Source organism: Micromys minutus (assembly GCF_963924665.1).
Source record: "Micromys minutus genome assembly, chromosome: 13".
Taxonomy (NCBI): Eukaryota; Metazoa; Chordata; class Mammalia; order Rodentia; family Muridae; genus Micromys; species Micromys minutus.
In genome coordinates this window covers 10500116-10513972 of record NC_137982.1, presented here as the reverse complement: position 1 = coordinate 10513972, position 13857 = coordinate 10500116, and the positions used below count along the sequence as shown (strand labels likewise).

At 43.9% G+C, this 13857-nt stretch overlaps 1 protein-coding gene across 7 annotated transcripts in view; it reads left to right on the top strand.

Annotated features, from left to right (window-relative positions):
- Positions 1–13616, top strand: part of GAPVD1 (GTPase activating protein and VPS9 domains 1) — a 69800-nt gene extending 56184 nt beyond the window's left edge. For all 7 annotated transcript variants that reach the window (XM_080927320.1, XM_080927318.1, XM_080927319.1 and 4 more), the window contains 7 exons: positions 1729–1838; positions 2303–2462; positions 3893–4080; positions 7938–8151; positions 11340–11412; positions 12472–12669; positions 12927–13616. In XM_080927320.1, coding sequence (XP_080783446.1) covers positions 1729–1838; positions 2303–2462; positions 3893–4080; positions 7938–8151; positions 11340–11412; positions 12472–12669; positions 12927–13067 — 1084 coding nt within the window. In that variant the 3' untranslated portion in view covers positions 13068–13616. The remainder of the gene's footprint in view (positions 1–1728; positions 1839–2302; positions 2463–3892; positions 4081–7937; positions 8152–11339; positions 11413–12471; positions 12670–12926) is intronic.
- Positions 13617–13857: the final 241 nt, after the last annotated feature.

Sequence of the window (13857 nt, the reverse complement as noted above, 5' to 3'; positions counted from 1 at the left end):
TTAATTAAGATACAGTTACATTGCTTTTGCCATTCCCTCTCCTCCTTACAATCTTTCACATTTGGCTTTGAATGTTCCTGTCACCATTGCAATCAGTTGACATCAACTGATTGTTAAGTATAAAGAAGGGGTGGGCGATGACCCAGTCCTTGAAATGCTTGTTGTACAAGTGAGTTAAATCCTCAGTGCCTGCCTGAAAAAACCAAGCATAATAGTGTGCACCTGTAATTCCAACACTGAGAAGGCCTTGGATCCCTCCCTTAGTCTAGCTCTCAGCCAGTGAGAGACCCGATCTCAAGAAAACAAAGTTGGTGGTATCTCCTGAGGAGTGTCATTGAGGTTGTCCTGTGGTCTCCCACACACATGCACACCTGAAATATACATACACATGTACACACACACATACTAAAGAGAAACATATATACTATTTTCAAAAAAAAAACTCACTTTGGGCCAGGCAAGGTTGCACACACCTTTAGTCCTGACAGTCAGGAGGCAGAAGCAGGTAAATCTCTGAGTCTGAAGGCAGTCTGGTCTACAGAGGGAGTGTCAGACCAGCAGGAGCACACAGTGAAATAGTCTTTTTTTAAGAAAAGACTCCAATTGTGGATATCAGATATCAGAAACATTTATTCAGGAATTAAAAATACTCCTGTGCCCCCAGAAGCACACAAGTAGCTTAAACAAGTTACAGTGCCACTGTGTGTGCAGAATCACCAGCCTATGTGCAACACAGCAGGCACCCAGGGAGCCAGGGGAAGTCCTACATCAGCCCTCGAAATGCTGCAGCCCAGTCTTGGCATCCTCCTTTCCCACAGCCTCTTCCCAGCAGGGCTTGAGGAAAGTGACTTTGGGATTCTGACACTTTGCACTTGTTTGAGGAGTTGCTGCTTCCTCAGACAAGATGAACACCTTTAAGCACCTAATCCAGCTTGTGTGTACTAGTTTCCTCTCTTCATGTAGCCAGGTTTTCAGATTTTTAATATATATATCTTTTTACTTTATGTGCATCGATGTTTTCCCTGCGTGTATGTCTATGTAGGGATGTTGGATTCTCTGGAACTGCAGTTACAGACAGTTGTGAGTTGCCATGTGGGTTTTGGGATCTGAACCTGGGCCATCTCTCCAGGTCCCATTTCTCCATTTTTAACTTTTTATTGTATGGTAAGCTGTGGAAGGGCTCTACTACCAAATGGCAGCTGGGTCACCAGTTGAGAGTCATAGAACCTAATGTCAGCATGAAATTTCCACAGCAAATAGTTTGTTTGGTTTGTTTGTTTGTTTGTTTGTTTGTTTGTTGTTGGTTTGGTTTGGTCAGCGGATGGGCTTGTCTGAAGCAAGATCAACATTTGCAGAGAGACTGGTAGGAAGCTTTCAGGTTGGGTCATCAGCATCTGTGTGTGGCAAGCCCTCTACCTACTCTCAGCACTTACGGTGCTGTAGGAGATGAAGGGCTGTTGTCTCTGTAACCTACTGAGCATTCTAACCCGCTCAACCAGAACTATAGGCTGTGCTTTTCCTTGATGGGCCAGTCCTTTGAAACTGATCTTTTCTTAAAGAATCCTTTGAAACATTTGAGTTCAGAGCTAACATGTTAACTTACATGCATATATTTGTAAAGTGTGACCGTATCTGGCTGAAGATGTCCTGGGTCCCAGCTCCAGCCACCAAAAAGGCTATGGTTATTTCTGTTTAAGTAAATTCATGTGTCCTATACTTATTCTTCAGAGATGTAAAAAAGAAGCTGAGGCTCGCACTTTGCTCTGCAGACTCTGTGGCCTTCCCAGTGCTAACTCATTCAACAAGGAACGGATTGCCAGACCATACAGACCCAGAAGGCAAGTCTCATGTGTACAGCTTGAACAACAGAGGCTGCCACCTGTGCAGCCTGTCCGATGCACAGAAATTCCTGTGGTTCAATTTAATATATATATTTTAAAGTCATTTAAGGGTACTTTGATCTCTCCTTCTAAAAAAATTTTATATATATATTTGTGTATCTGCCATTTGTGTTTGAGTGCCCACAGAGTCCATAAACGGGTGGCAGGGCCCCTAGAGCTGGAATTGATTTGAGCTGCCTGGAATGGGTGCTCCTATGAGCTCAGTCCTCTGGAAAAGCAGCACATATTCCTAACCTCTGGGCCCCTCCCCAGTCCTGGTACTTGGATTTCTGATTATTTATTTTATAAGCTAGAGTGGCAGTACTGCTTGGTTCTAATGATCTGTAGTATAGAAGAATTGACTTCCCAATACTGAAAGGCTATGCATCCTAACAGAATTCTTGTTTTTTGTTTGTTTTTAGACAATGAAATTGTATGCTTCTTAAAAGTTCAAATAGCTGAAGCAATTAATTTACAAGATAAGAGTTTAATGGCTCAACTTCAAGAAACAATGCGTTGTGTGTGCCGCTTTGACAACAGGACTTGCAGGAAGTTGCTGGCATCCATTGCTGAAGACTACAGGTACCGTTCCCAACCTGACTATTTATAGAGCTGAGTGTAGAACAACCATGTTTTGTTTGTTTGTTTTGGCTGGTCCTTATTGAAGAAAGGAATCTAGTGTTGTAAAGTACATGGATAGAGATTTTAAGCAACACAGTGTAGAAATGTTAACTGACATTTCTTGCTAATAAAAAAGTGTAATTTACTTCAGCTTTCCATAAAAGGAGATTTTAAAAAAGAGGTTGGGAAATGGCTCAATGTGTTAACCACAAACATGAGGATACAAGTTTGGTTCTCCAGTCCCCAGGCCAAAGGTGGGCATGGTGGTGCCTGTCTAACCATCTGGGAGAAGCAGATACACATGGATTCTGGGGGCTTGCTGTCTGGCTAAAACTGCAGGCTCCAAGTTGAGGGAGAGATCCAGTCTTAAAAGAAAAAGGGAGATAGACAGGGCTACAGGATGTCACTAGATAAAGGCACAGGTTGTGGAAGCCCGACAGCCTAAGGTAGAGCCCTAGAGTTCACAAAAAGGGGAGAATTGAGTTTTCAAAAATTGTCCTGTGACCTCTCTATGTGTATGTTGTGGCACAACTACACCCACAATCATATATGTACAATAATATCTTTTTTTTGGGGGGGGGTTCAAGACAGGGTTTATCTATGTAACAGAGCTATGGCTGTCCTTGAACTCTCTCTGTAGACCAGGTTGGCCTCAGACTCAGAGAGACATTGACCTGCCTCTGCCTCCTTACTGAGATTAAAGATGTACACTAGCACCTGGCAATAAATAGTTTTAAAATCAGATAAATGGGTTTTCTTTCACTGTGAGGCCAGGATATCTAGGTTATGACTTGATGGGGGGGTTGTTTGTTTGTTTGTTTGTTTGTTTGTTTTCAACATATGTCAAGAAAGACTATAGAAGGTCAGAGAAGCAGAGATGATCTTAGGAGTTGCTACTGTGTTTTGCCACCAAGCCCTTGCCAGTATGGGGGAAGTATGAGTCCTGTTCTTAAGCAGAGTGTAGGCTCCCAGTCTTAAGGGGTCTTGTCACACTAACATTATAAGCAAATACGTGGTGTAGTTATTTAATGATCTAATGTATATAATTTGTATTTTGTTGCAGCAGCCAATTTTCTGTTAAGTGTGGGGTCCTACAAGCATGGAGACCATGCTTCTGTAATAAAAGAAATGAGCCTGCAAAGGGCCTTGGAGACAGATTGTAAGTTAGGTGCTTATGATAATGTGCCACAGAAACATGCACAAGGGTTTTCTTTCTTGAACTGGCAGATTGAATAGTTCCCAAGATGCTTGTCTACAGCCTTTTGTGCCAACTTGTAAAAACCAAAGCCTTCGAAGTAATTGTTTAAAAAAAAATAAGATTCTTAGTTGCTCAGGAAAGTATGTGCCTCTATACATCTGATTTCAGTAGCACTTCTTTTTCTCTCTTTCAGGAAGAGAGCTCCCTATATTGCTTATCTAACTCGCTGTCGACAAGGACTGCAGACCACGCAGGCTCACTTGGAAAGGCTCTTGCAAAGAGTTTTGCGGGACAAAGAGGTGGCCAATCGGTATTTTACCACTGTCTGTGTGCGGCTACTGCTTGAGAGCAAAGAAAAGAAGATCAGGGAGTTTATTCAAGGTAACTACATGCATTCAGACAGACATCTCTTCAGCCACGTGACATAGGGAGAATTGTTTTGCTTTGTACATTTATGGACTTGCTAGCATGCCTTACAGAAGTTCCTTAATTACCTGCCTCCTGCCTGTCAGCCTCCCTCCCTCCCTTCCTTTAAGATGTTGAACTGGTGAGATAGACAGACGGTTTAGCAATTATGACGACTGGCTGCTCTTCCTGAGGACAGGGTTCAAGTTCCAGTCCCTATAGCAGTGTCTCCAGGAGATTTGCTCTCTTCTAACCTGTGCAGGCACCAGCCATGGACATAAACAGGCAAAACACCCGTGCACAGTAAAAAATAATCACAACAATAATAAAACAGAATACTTTTAGTATTTGTGTATATGTATGGGGTGGGGTGGGGGTGTAAGCCAGAAAAGGGATCATATCTTTTAGTACTCAAGTTACAAGCAGATGTAAGCCTCCCAACATGGGTGCTGGGAACCAAACTTCCATCCTTTGGAAGGGTAGCAAGCTGCTTCTAACTACAAAGCCATCTTTCTACCTTCTTTTAAAAATACTCTTTATTACTTCTCTTTATAGTTTCAGTTAGGGCATGTCACATCTGTGATAGGGTTTTCTAGAGGAACATAACTGGTAAAATATGTATGTAGGCTTATTGGAATGGCTTACAGGCTTGTGGTCCTGGTAGTCCAATAATGGCTGCCATCCACAGTGCTAGGCGTCTCAGCTGGTCTTCAGTAGATTCCAGAATCCTGAAGAAGTAGGTTCTAATGCCAGGGAAGGAATGGACTTAGCAGTAAGACCAGGACAAGCAGGCAAGTAATGAAAACTTGCTTCCTCTATGTCTTTTATACGGGCTGCCAGCAGGAGATGAGGTCTGTATTAAAGGTGTATCTTCTCACCTCAAACGATCCAGATTAAAAGTGGGTCTTTCTACTTCAAATGATTTAATTAATTAAAAAAATCTTCACAGGTGTGCCCAGTTACTTGGGTTTAGTTAATTCCATTTGTGGTTAAATTGACAGCCAAGAATCACCAATAGAGGATCTGACTTGGGTCTGTGGATTTCCCACTAGTCATTCTTACTGAACCATCTCCCAAGCCTAAGTTTTGTGCTCTTGGAACGACTTTGGGATTGGTTCTCTGAAAGACAGGGAGAAGCTTGGATGAGCACAGTTTATTTAGATTTTTGACTGAAACCTTAAAAAGGCTGGAAAGATGGCTCAGCATTTTGCAAGAACACTTGATATTCTTGCAAAGGACCAGGGTTTGATTCTCAGTCCCCGTGTGGCAGCTCATGGTTGTCAATAACTCCAGTTCCACGGGATCCAGCACCCTCTTTTACCCTCAGAGGGACCAGCTATTACATACAAAGGGGAAAAATAAATCTTTTAAGAGTAAATAATAAAGGATTTATTTTTTAAAAAAGAAAGGAACCCAAATGGTTCCCCAAGCTATGATGAAAGAACTCTACCCACAGGTGTGCTATCTGAAACATGGCCATCAGCATCAGCCTACTCCAGATGGGGTTGGTGTGCACTTTTAGCCCTGCCACTTGAAGGGACCTCATCAAGAATTCAGACTTTAACCTGGTGGGCTGTTGTGTCTCCAGCATGCTTTTGGGGGAAGACCAGATCCTTATCATCTGTGGGTGTCAGCTTTGACTGGTGTGCTCCACAGTGGTATTCTGTGAACCAGGTGTCTAGTTTAGGAGGGTGGGGAAAGCCACCTGTGTCTACTGCTCTGCTGCTGGGAATAAAGACGCAAAAGACAACATCCATGTCCTTGCCAACCTGGTGCTCAGAGTGAGACTGTGGCAGCAGATCTTGTCAGCTCTGCCTTCAGGATCTGCTTCCTGCCTCTATATATATCATAGACCGCATGGAGTGCTAATTCGGTATAGCCCGATGCTGAGAATGCAGGCCACTCACAAAGTGGGAAGCTGGAATAATGGAGATCCAACTGCACCTTCACTATTATGGTTTTTGGGATTTTTTTTAGGGTGGAGAGGACAAGGTCTCACTATGCATCCCTGGCTGGCCTTGAAATCACAGAGATCCTCCTGAGATCTGAGGTTTAAGTTTTATGCTATCATCCCCTGCTTTTAAAAATCTTTGAAGTCCCATACCTGTAACCTAGCACTTGGGAGACTGAGGGAGGAGGGTTGTGAATTTAAGTCAGCCTTGGCTACAAAGAGACTATCTCAAAGGAAAAACACAAAACATAAACACAGTAGTGTAATTCTATAATCCAAGCTGCTCAAGGGGCTGAGGAAGGAAGATCAGAAGTTGAAGGCCTTGCTGGGCTCTTGAGTGAATTTGAGACCAGGGAGGATTAGGAAAACAAGGTTACCTAGCACCGTTTAATGAGACACTCCCCCAGCCCCATCTCAAGACTAAAAGCAAAAGCAAGTCAGTGAGTAGTGGCTCACACCTTTAGTCCCAGCACTTGTGAGGCAGAGACAGGCAGATTTCTGAGTTTGAGGCCAGCCTGGTCTACAGCAGAGCTACACAGAGAACCCCTGATGGGGGGTGGGTGTCAAAAGCAGACTGAGGGCATAAGCTCAGTGGTGTCTGTTTTCTGGAATGTGAGGCCCTAGATTCAATCCCCAGTGCTTTAGAAAGAAGAATTAAAAATATTCGGGATTGATACCAAATGTCTTAAGTTGCATTATTTTTGTCTGAGATTGAGTATCTATGTATTAAAACGGAACGGGAGCTTTAGAGATGGCTCCGCAGGTAAGAACACATGCTGGTCTTCCAGAGGACTTGGATTCAATTCCCAGGACCCACGTGGTAGCTGACATCCATAAACTCTAGTTCTAGGGAATCTAACTACTTCTGGCCGCTGCAAGCATCAGGCATACATGAAGGCAAAGCACCCATATGCATTTAAACTCAGTATGTAGTCATGGCTAGCCATGAACTATATGGGTCTTTCTCCCTCTTACTCCCAAGTGTTGGTGTTAAAGGTATGTGTTGTAATGCCCAACATTGATTTTTATGGTTTTGGGTTTTTTTTTTTTTTTTTTTGAGAGACAGAGTTTCAGTGTATCCCAGGCTGGCCTTCAGCTTGTGACCCTCCTATCCCAGACTTTCAAATGATGAGAATATAGACATTTTCACCATGGCTCAGCTGTACTCATATGGTTTTTAAAAACTGTATATTTTATATTTAAATGTTTACATATTTCTTTTTTTTTTTCTGCTTTTGATATTTTGGCTTTAAGATTATGGTGTTAGTATCATTTGTTAATTAGAATCATTTCTGTAGACCCCACTCCCCCACCCCCTTTGCATGTGAGTCAAGTTCTAAGGCTACCCCTACATAGTGGAGACTTAAACTCTCTGTAGTACAACTGAGCTGTAAGAGAGGAACTGAGTAGGCCATGGACACAGTGTGGCTGTCCTGACCAAAGGAATAACTCATCCGCAGTGTCTAGAATGGGGGTTTCTAGACTTATTCCTGCAGAACTGTGTGCAGTTTAAACAGTAGGAACAGCCTGGGAAGCTGGCTAAGTGAATGAAAGCATGTCACCAAACCTGATGAGTTTGATTGCTAGGATTCAGATGGTAGAGAGAATCAGCTCATAGGAGTGGCCCCTGACCTCCACATGCGTGCTACAAAGGTGCATGCCCCCTGACAAGGAAGTGAATACCAAAAGAGATGAGAATAAAACTACAAATGTGCATTTCTAGAACTTTTCCATTTGAGACTTTTAGATAAGAGTAATGGGAACAAAACAACTGAAGGTGCAGGTGTCCACTTTCTAGGGTTCCTTCTATGGGATTATTTAAAGAATACTGTTTTTTTTTTTTTTTTGTTTTTGTTTTTGTTTTTGTTTTTGTTTTTTGGAGACTTTCAGAAACTTACTGCTGCTGATGATAAAACGGCTCAAGTGGAGGATTTTCTACAGTTCCTGTATGGTGCGATGGCTCAGGATGTCATATGGCAGAATGCCAGTGAGGAGCAGCTTCAGGATGCCCAGCTGGCCATCGAGCGGAGTGTGATGAATCGGATCTTCAAGCTTGCTTTCTACCCTAACCAGGATGGGGACATACTTCGTGACCAGTGAGTACTGTGCTGAATGTTTGTGCCGGACTACAAAGATGTCTTACCTTTGGTTTGGTGCAGTAGTAAAGAAAATGTATCTGTTCCCATTTACACTCATCAGAGTTATACAATCAGAATGGATGCCGATACACAGCTTGAGGGGATAAGCACAGTAGGAAGAGACCAGTAGGAATTTGGTCAGCCTTTCTGAGAGGCTCTGCTGTCTACCTGCCTCACACGTTCTTCTGTATCTTCTCTGTGGGATGACTTCTTGCCAATTGTTTGATCTTGACCCAGGTATCATTTTCTTAGGAACCCATTCCTTTTTTGCCTAAATTGCTCAGGTTTACACATCTGTTTCATGGTTGCCATTTGCCAGTTTGTTTGAGTCATGATTTCTTCTCTTCTTTAAAGGTTTATTGATCTCTTACATAGTGTTTGGCCTGCATGTGCACCATGTGCATGTTTGCTGCCATCAGAGGTCAGAGAGGGCATCCTATCCTCTGAGACTGGAGTTTCAGATGGCTATGAGCTGCCGTGTAGGTGGTGGAAACCAAACGAAGTTCCCTTCAAGAGTAGCCTGTAGACACTTCCAGACCCTGAATCATAGTCTGTTAACCCTGAAATTTGAAGCCTGGGAGTTACTTGATCTAAGAGCCTGTTCTGGGTGTGGTAGGTGTTTAGCAGCACTCATGGCCCAACCAGTTATGGCAACTGACTCTAGACAGTCCCTCATTTCCACCTCTCCTTACTACTAGGGCTTGAACTTAGGGTCTTGTGCATGTTAAGCAAGCATTCTTCTCTGAAGGATGGGGATGTGGATATGGTCAACAACATGCCTCTTCTTACGCCTCTCTTCAGCTGTTTTTAAAACAAGGTGTCTGCTGAACCCAGGGCTCTGTAATCCAGCTAACATGGCTATCTACAAGCTTCAGGGAGCCCACTGTCTCTACCATTGCAGCACTGGGCTGATAGATGTGCATGGAAGCCTCATTCTCACTTTGCAAGTACTTCCCACTTAGGCTGTGTCTCTAAGCCTCCTTGTTCTTGACCACTGTGTCTCAAGGTCACATGCTTTCTTTCCTAGGCCTGTGCCCATCATGAGAGCAGGAAATTATGCTTTTAAACCAGGTGTTGTGTCTTATGCCATTAAGTCCAGCACTTGGGCAGCTTAAGCAAGAGGCTTACCTCAAATTAAGGTCTGCACAGGCTATAACGTGAGACTGTTTTCCCTGTGAAAACAAACCACTTACCACTGTGACACAGCATCAAGAACCAAGCTTGGCTTCTGAAAAGTGCTCACTGTATATTTATTGAGAATTAATAGCTATGTATTTGGATATCAGCAAGCATCCACAATCATATGGTACATGACTTATACATTAATAAAGCTGTTTTTAGAGACTGGAGAGATGACTCAGTGGTTAAGAGTACTGACTGCTCTTCTAGAGATTCTGAGTTTAATTCCCAGAAGCACGTGGTGGCTCACAACCATTTATAATGTGATCTGATGCCTTCTTCTGGTGTGTCTGAAGACAGTGTACTTAATATAGATAATAAACAAATCTTTAATAAATAAATAAAGCAAGCTGTTTTTAAAGTTATCTTGCAAGCTAGAGATATAGCTCTGTGGTAGTCTATAAAAGTCCCTGAGTTTTATCCCAGTACTATAATAAGTAAAAAAAGAATCCAGGTAAGGTGGCACACAGCCTTTTGGGAAGACTGAGGCAGACACAGGTCCAAGTCCATAGTGAAACCTTCCCCCCAATACCCCTACACACACACACACACACACACACACACACACACAAAGCGATCCTGTTGGAGGCTAGAAGTGGGGTAGGAAAGTGGAATGTAGAGAATTTGGCTTTTGAGTTTTTCTTCTATGTTTTCTTGAATGCTACTCCATGATCTTGATTCTACCCCCAAACATACTGATGTTGTCACCATGTTTTCTAGCAAATGACAATGACTTTGGTGCCCAGGGATCCCCAGGAGTTCGTGTGGTAGGATCTCAGGGAAAGCCATTAGTGGTTTTTGCTTTTCTCAGGTTTTATGTGTGCATGGGTATACATGCTGTGGGTAGGACCCAGAGTTTCATGTGTGCTCTATCACTGAGCTACACCCGGTTGTGAGGAGTTGCACACATGTCTGAGAGAATACACCTTCCTGTGATGTGAGGTGGGCATTAGGATTGTTCCAGCCTCCCCTCTAAGTGTTCTTGGTCTCAGGCTGCTTGTTGACTCTGCTCCATTTCCTCTCCAGAGCACCTGTTTACAAATCAGGCATGGGGCGTGCAGTTGGGATGCTGATGCTATATGTACCACAGAGAGTTTATCCCTCCCATGGTTTTATCCATGATTGCAGGTTTTATAGAGTATAGAGAGCAAGCTTGTCTCTAGAAAGGATCAGGAGCCAGGAGGCTGGATTTAGCTATGCTACTGAGGCAGATCTTTAACTTTTAATATCCTAATTACGGTCATCAAAGGAAGGGCTGGTCATGTAGTCAAATCTTGCCTCCATCTGAGACTGTGGTCTTTGCTTTCTAGTATGTGACCGGCCTGCTTGTCACTTCTCTCACCTCACTGTCCTTTCTTTCACTGCACAGTGTGTCCAAGCTCAGGGCCCTCTCCTCTGCCTGGGCCTCCTGGCTCACTCAGTGGTTTTTATTTCTTTATTTATGCATACATTTCTGTATAATTGTATGCATGTGTGTGTAAGGAGCAGTGCCCTTGGAGGCAGCTCAAGTTAGCGGCCTTGTGAGCTGCCCAGCCTGAGTGCTAAGAGCAGAAATCTGCACACCTCACAGCTGGCCGCCTCTCCAGCCCTGCAGCATTCTAACTATAAGAGAGGCCTTGTTATATAGTCCACGCTGGTGCTGGCCCCTGACATCTCTCCCCCCTCCCTTAACCTCTGCTGGAATTACAGGCTTCCACTGCCATGCTTGGACTTGAGCATGCCTCCTTTGTTTTTTATGTAGTTTAGTCTAGCCTCTAGTTTACCATGCTGAGCTAAGATAAGCCTTTTATTGAACTATATCTATGACTAAGAGTCATAATGTACTACTACTAGTAGTAGTAGTAATAACTAATGTAATCTATATCTAGAATTGAGTCTAAAATGCTTTGTTTTGATAAAATACAGTTGTGACTATTTGTATACTTTCAGAAATGTGCATTTACATATGAATTTTGGGTGGTTTTCAGGGTTCTGCATGAACATATCCAGAGATTATCTAAAGTAGTGACTGCAAACCACAGAGCTCTGCAGATCCCGGAGGTAATATGGGCTTGTGTGTAGCATGGGTGGTGTATACTTGGAGAGTTGCCACTTCAGCAAGGACCCCAGGTGCCCAAGATGGAAGCGCTGTTTCCCCAGGTGTTCCCTGTCATTGTCACTGTCCCCGGGAACATCTGGGATGGAATGTCCTCTATGTGGAGGGGTGGGGAGAGCCAGTAGTAGGCCCCTTAAAGCAGCTCTGCTCCTGAGCACAGCTTCTGCCCAGCTCTGCCCTCCTGGGCAGTGTGCTGCCCCTGCACACCTCTAAGCTGGGCTTTGCAAAGGTGTCCTGTTCTGATGCAGACAAAACTGTTTGAGAAGAAATGTTCAGTCTGCATGACCTCAGGACAAGTGCTTTCTTGGCACAGTGCCAACTCTTTGGGGTTTCTGTTTGTTAAAAATTTCTTATGAGGAAACGTTGTATACTGCAGAGTTTTAAATTTTTGGGGGGATTTTTGTTTGTTTGTTGCTTGGTTTTTGTTTATTTGTTTATGACAGCCCTCCCCCCCCACAGTCTCTTTCACTCTGTAGCTCTCACTGTCCTAAAACTTCCTATGTAGACCAAGTAGGCCTTGGATTCACAGAGATCCTCTTGCCTCTACCTCAAGAGTAGAGACAGATTCTTTCCTAGTCTTCACTGACCTCAAGCTTGCTATGTTGCTGAAGCTGGCATAACCCCCAACCCCCTGCCTTGATCCCTCAAGTGCTGGGATCCCAAGCTTTTGCTACTATCCTTGGCTTTGATTTTGTTTTTGAAGAAGCCCTGCAGCAAGGATCCGTAGTGATGCCTGCGTTGCCTTCTTGCTGTTGCTTGTCTGTGCTTTTGAAATCAGCTAAATGGAACGTCTCATCCCAGCTTTGTAAGAAACTCACAGGGAGGTTGTGAGCTCCAGGCTCTGTGGTATTCTACCTCTGCCTGATAGCTGGGCTGTTGTGATTTGAAATAGGGTTTATCTTTGGTGGCTGAAAAGGAAATCAGCTTGCTGGGGCAGGTACTGTGGTTGCTGTGCAGTTTGCTGTTGAATCCATCTGTATGTTGTCTGCCATCTTGCTTATTAGGTTTATCTTCGTGAGGCACCATGGCCATCCGCACAGTCAGAAATCAGGACAATAAGTGCTTACAAAACCCCCCGGGACAAAGTGCAGTGCATCCTGAGAATGTGCTCCACTATCATGAACCTCCTGAGCCTGGCCAATGAAGACTCTGTCCCCGGGGCAGATGACTTTGTTCCTGTGTTGGTGTTTGTGTTGATAAAGGTGAGTCTCTTAGTATCGTCTAATAGCTCATGTGGCCTCCAGAGCAGGTATGGCACAGAGCTTCACCAGGTAATACATTTGAATCCTGGGCTCCTTTCTAAGTATTGAAGGTGTGTCATTCCAAAACAGTCTAGGGATCGTTGTCCAGAGGCCTGGCATGGAGGCTCCGGCAGATCATCGGAAGAACAGATGCTAAAATGGCCCTGGCAAAGCACAGCACCTAGTAATGGGCTCTTTCTTATTTCCCATCTGTCTAGGCAAACCCACCCTGCCTGCTGTCCACTGTGCAGTACATCAGCAGCTTCTACGCCAACTGTCTGTCTGGAGAGGAGTCCTACTGGTGGATGCAGTTCACAGCAGCCGTGGAGTTTATTAAGACCATCGATGACAGAAAGTGACCAAGACCAAGCCCACCAAGGCAGCAGACTGTAGCCAGGAAACATCTCTATGAACATGTAGCAGCTTCCTTGAAAGCTGAACATTGTTTTTGTCTAATGCTGTACAGATTCCAGACGTTTCCACATGGCTCTTCCTAAGCAGATTAACAAGCTAACACGCAGGTTCTTGTTCTTTTCGGCCTTTCTGAGTTGCATATTTTATTTCCTGTCCCAAGTAGAGCAGCACTGCACTGCAACAGGGACCATATTTTTCAGGTGTTTTAAATTTTTAAAAACCAGAACAGGATCTTTTAGGAAATGTCTAGATCTTGGTTCATGAATTCTCTGTTCCTCCTTTTCATTTTTAGAACAGTGTGCCTCTTCCACGTTGCTGTGTGAGCGTGCGGTCGTGAGGCCACCTGCACTGAGGGTCTCAGGAGATGCGATACGTCCTCCCTAGATACACTCTCCTAAGGAAGAGCTAAGAAGGAAATGTAAATCTAATATATATTTATATTTGATGTAATATGGGCATCTTCAGACTCTAATAAACAAAGACAGTTGCTGAGAGTAGGCTGTGACGTTCCCTCTTGTGACATGGTTTCCTTGACAAAATTTAAGCTGAGCTTAAAAGCAAAAGCAGAAATATTTATTAGTGTGGACACAGTTTATCACTCTCCATGTGTGGAGTTGGATGGGAAGGTCATGTAGGCGTGGGCCACTGTGGACAGGTGCTTGAGCCTGCAGGTTGGGGCAGACTCCAGCACAGGACGAGCAGTACTCACGAGCGCCTTCCTTCGCACCTGCGCAC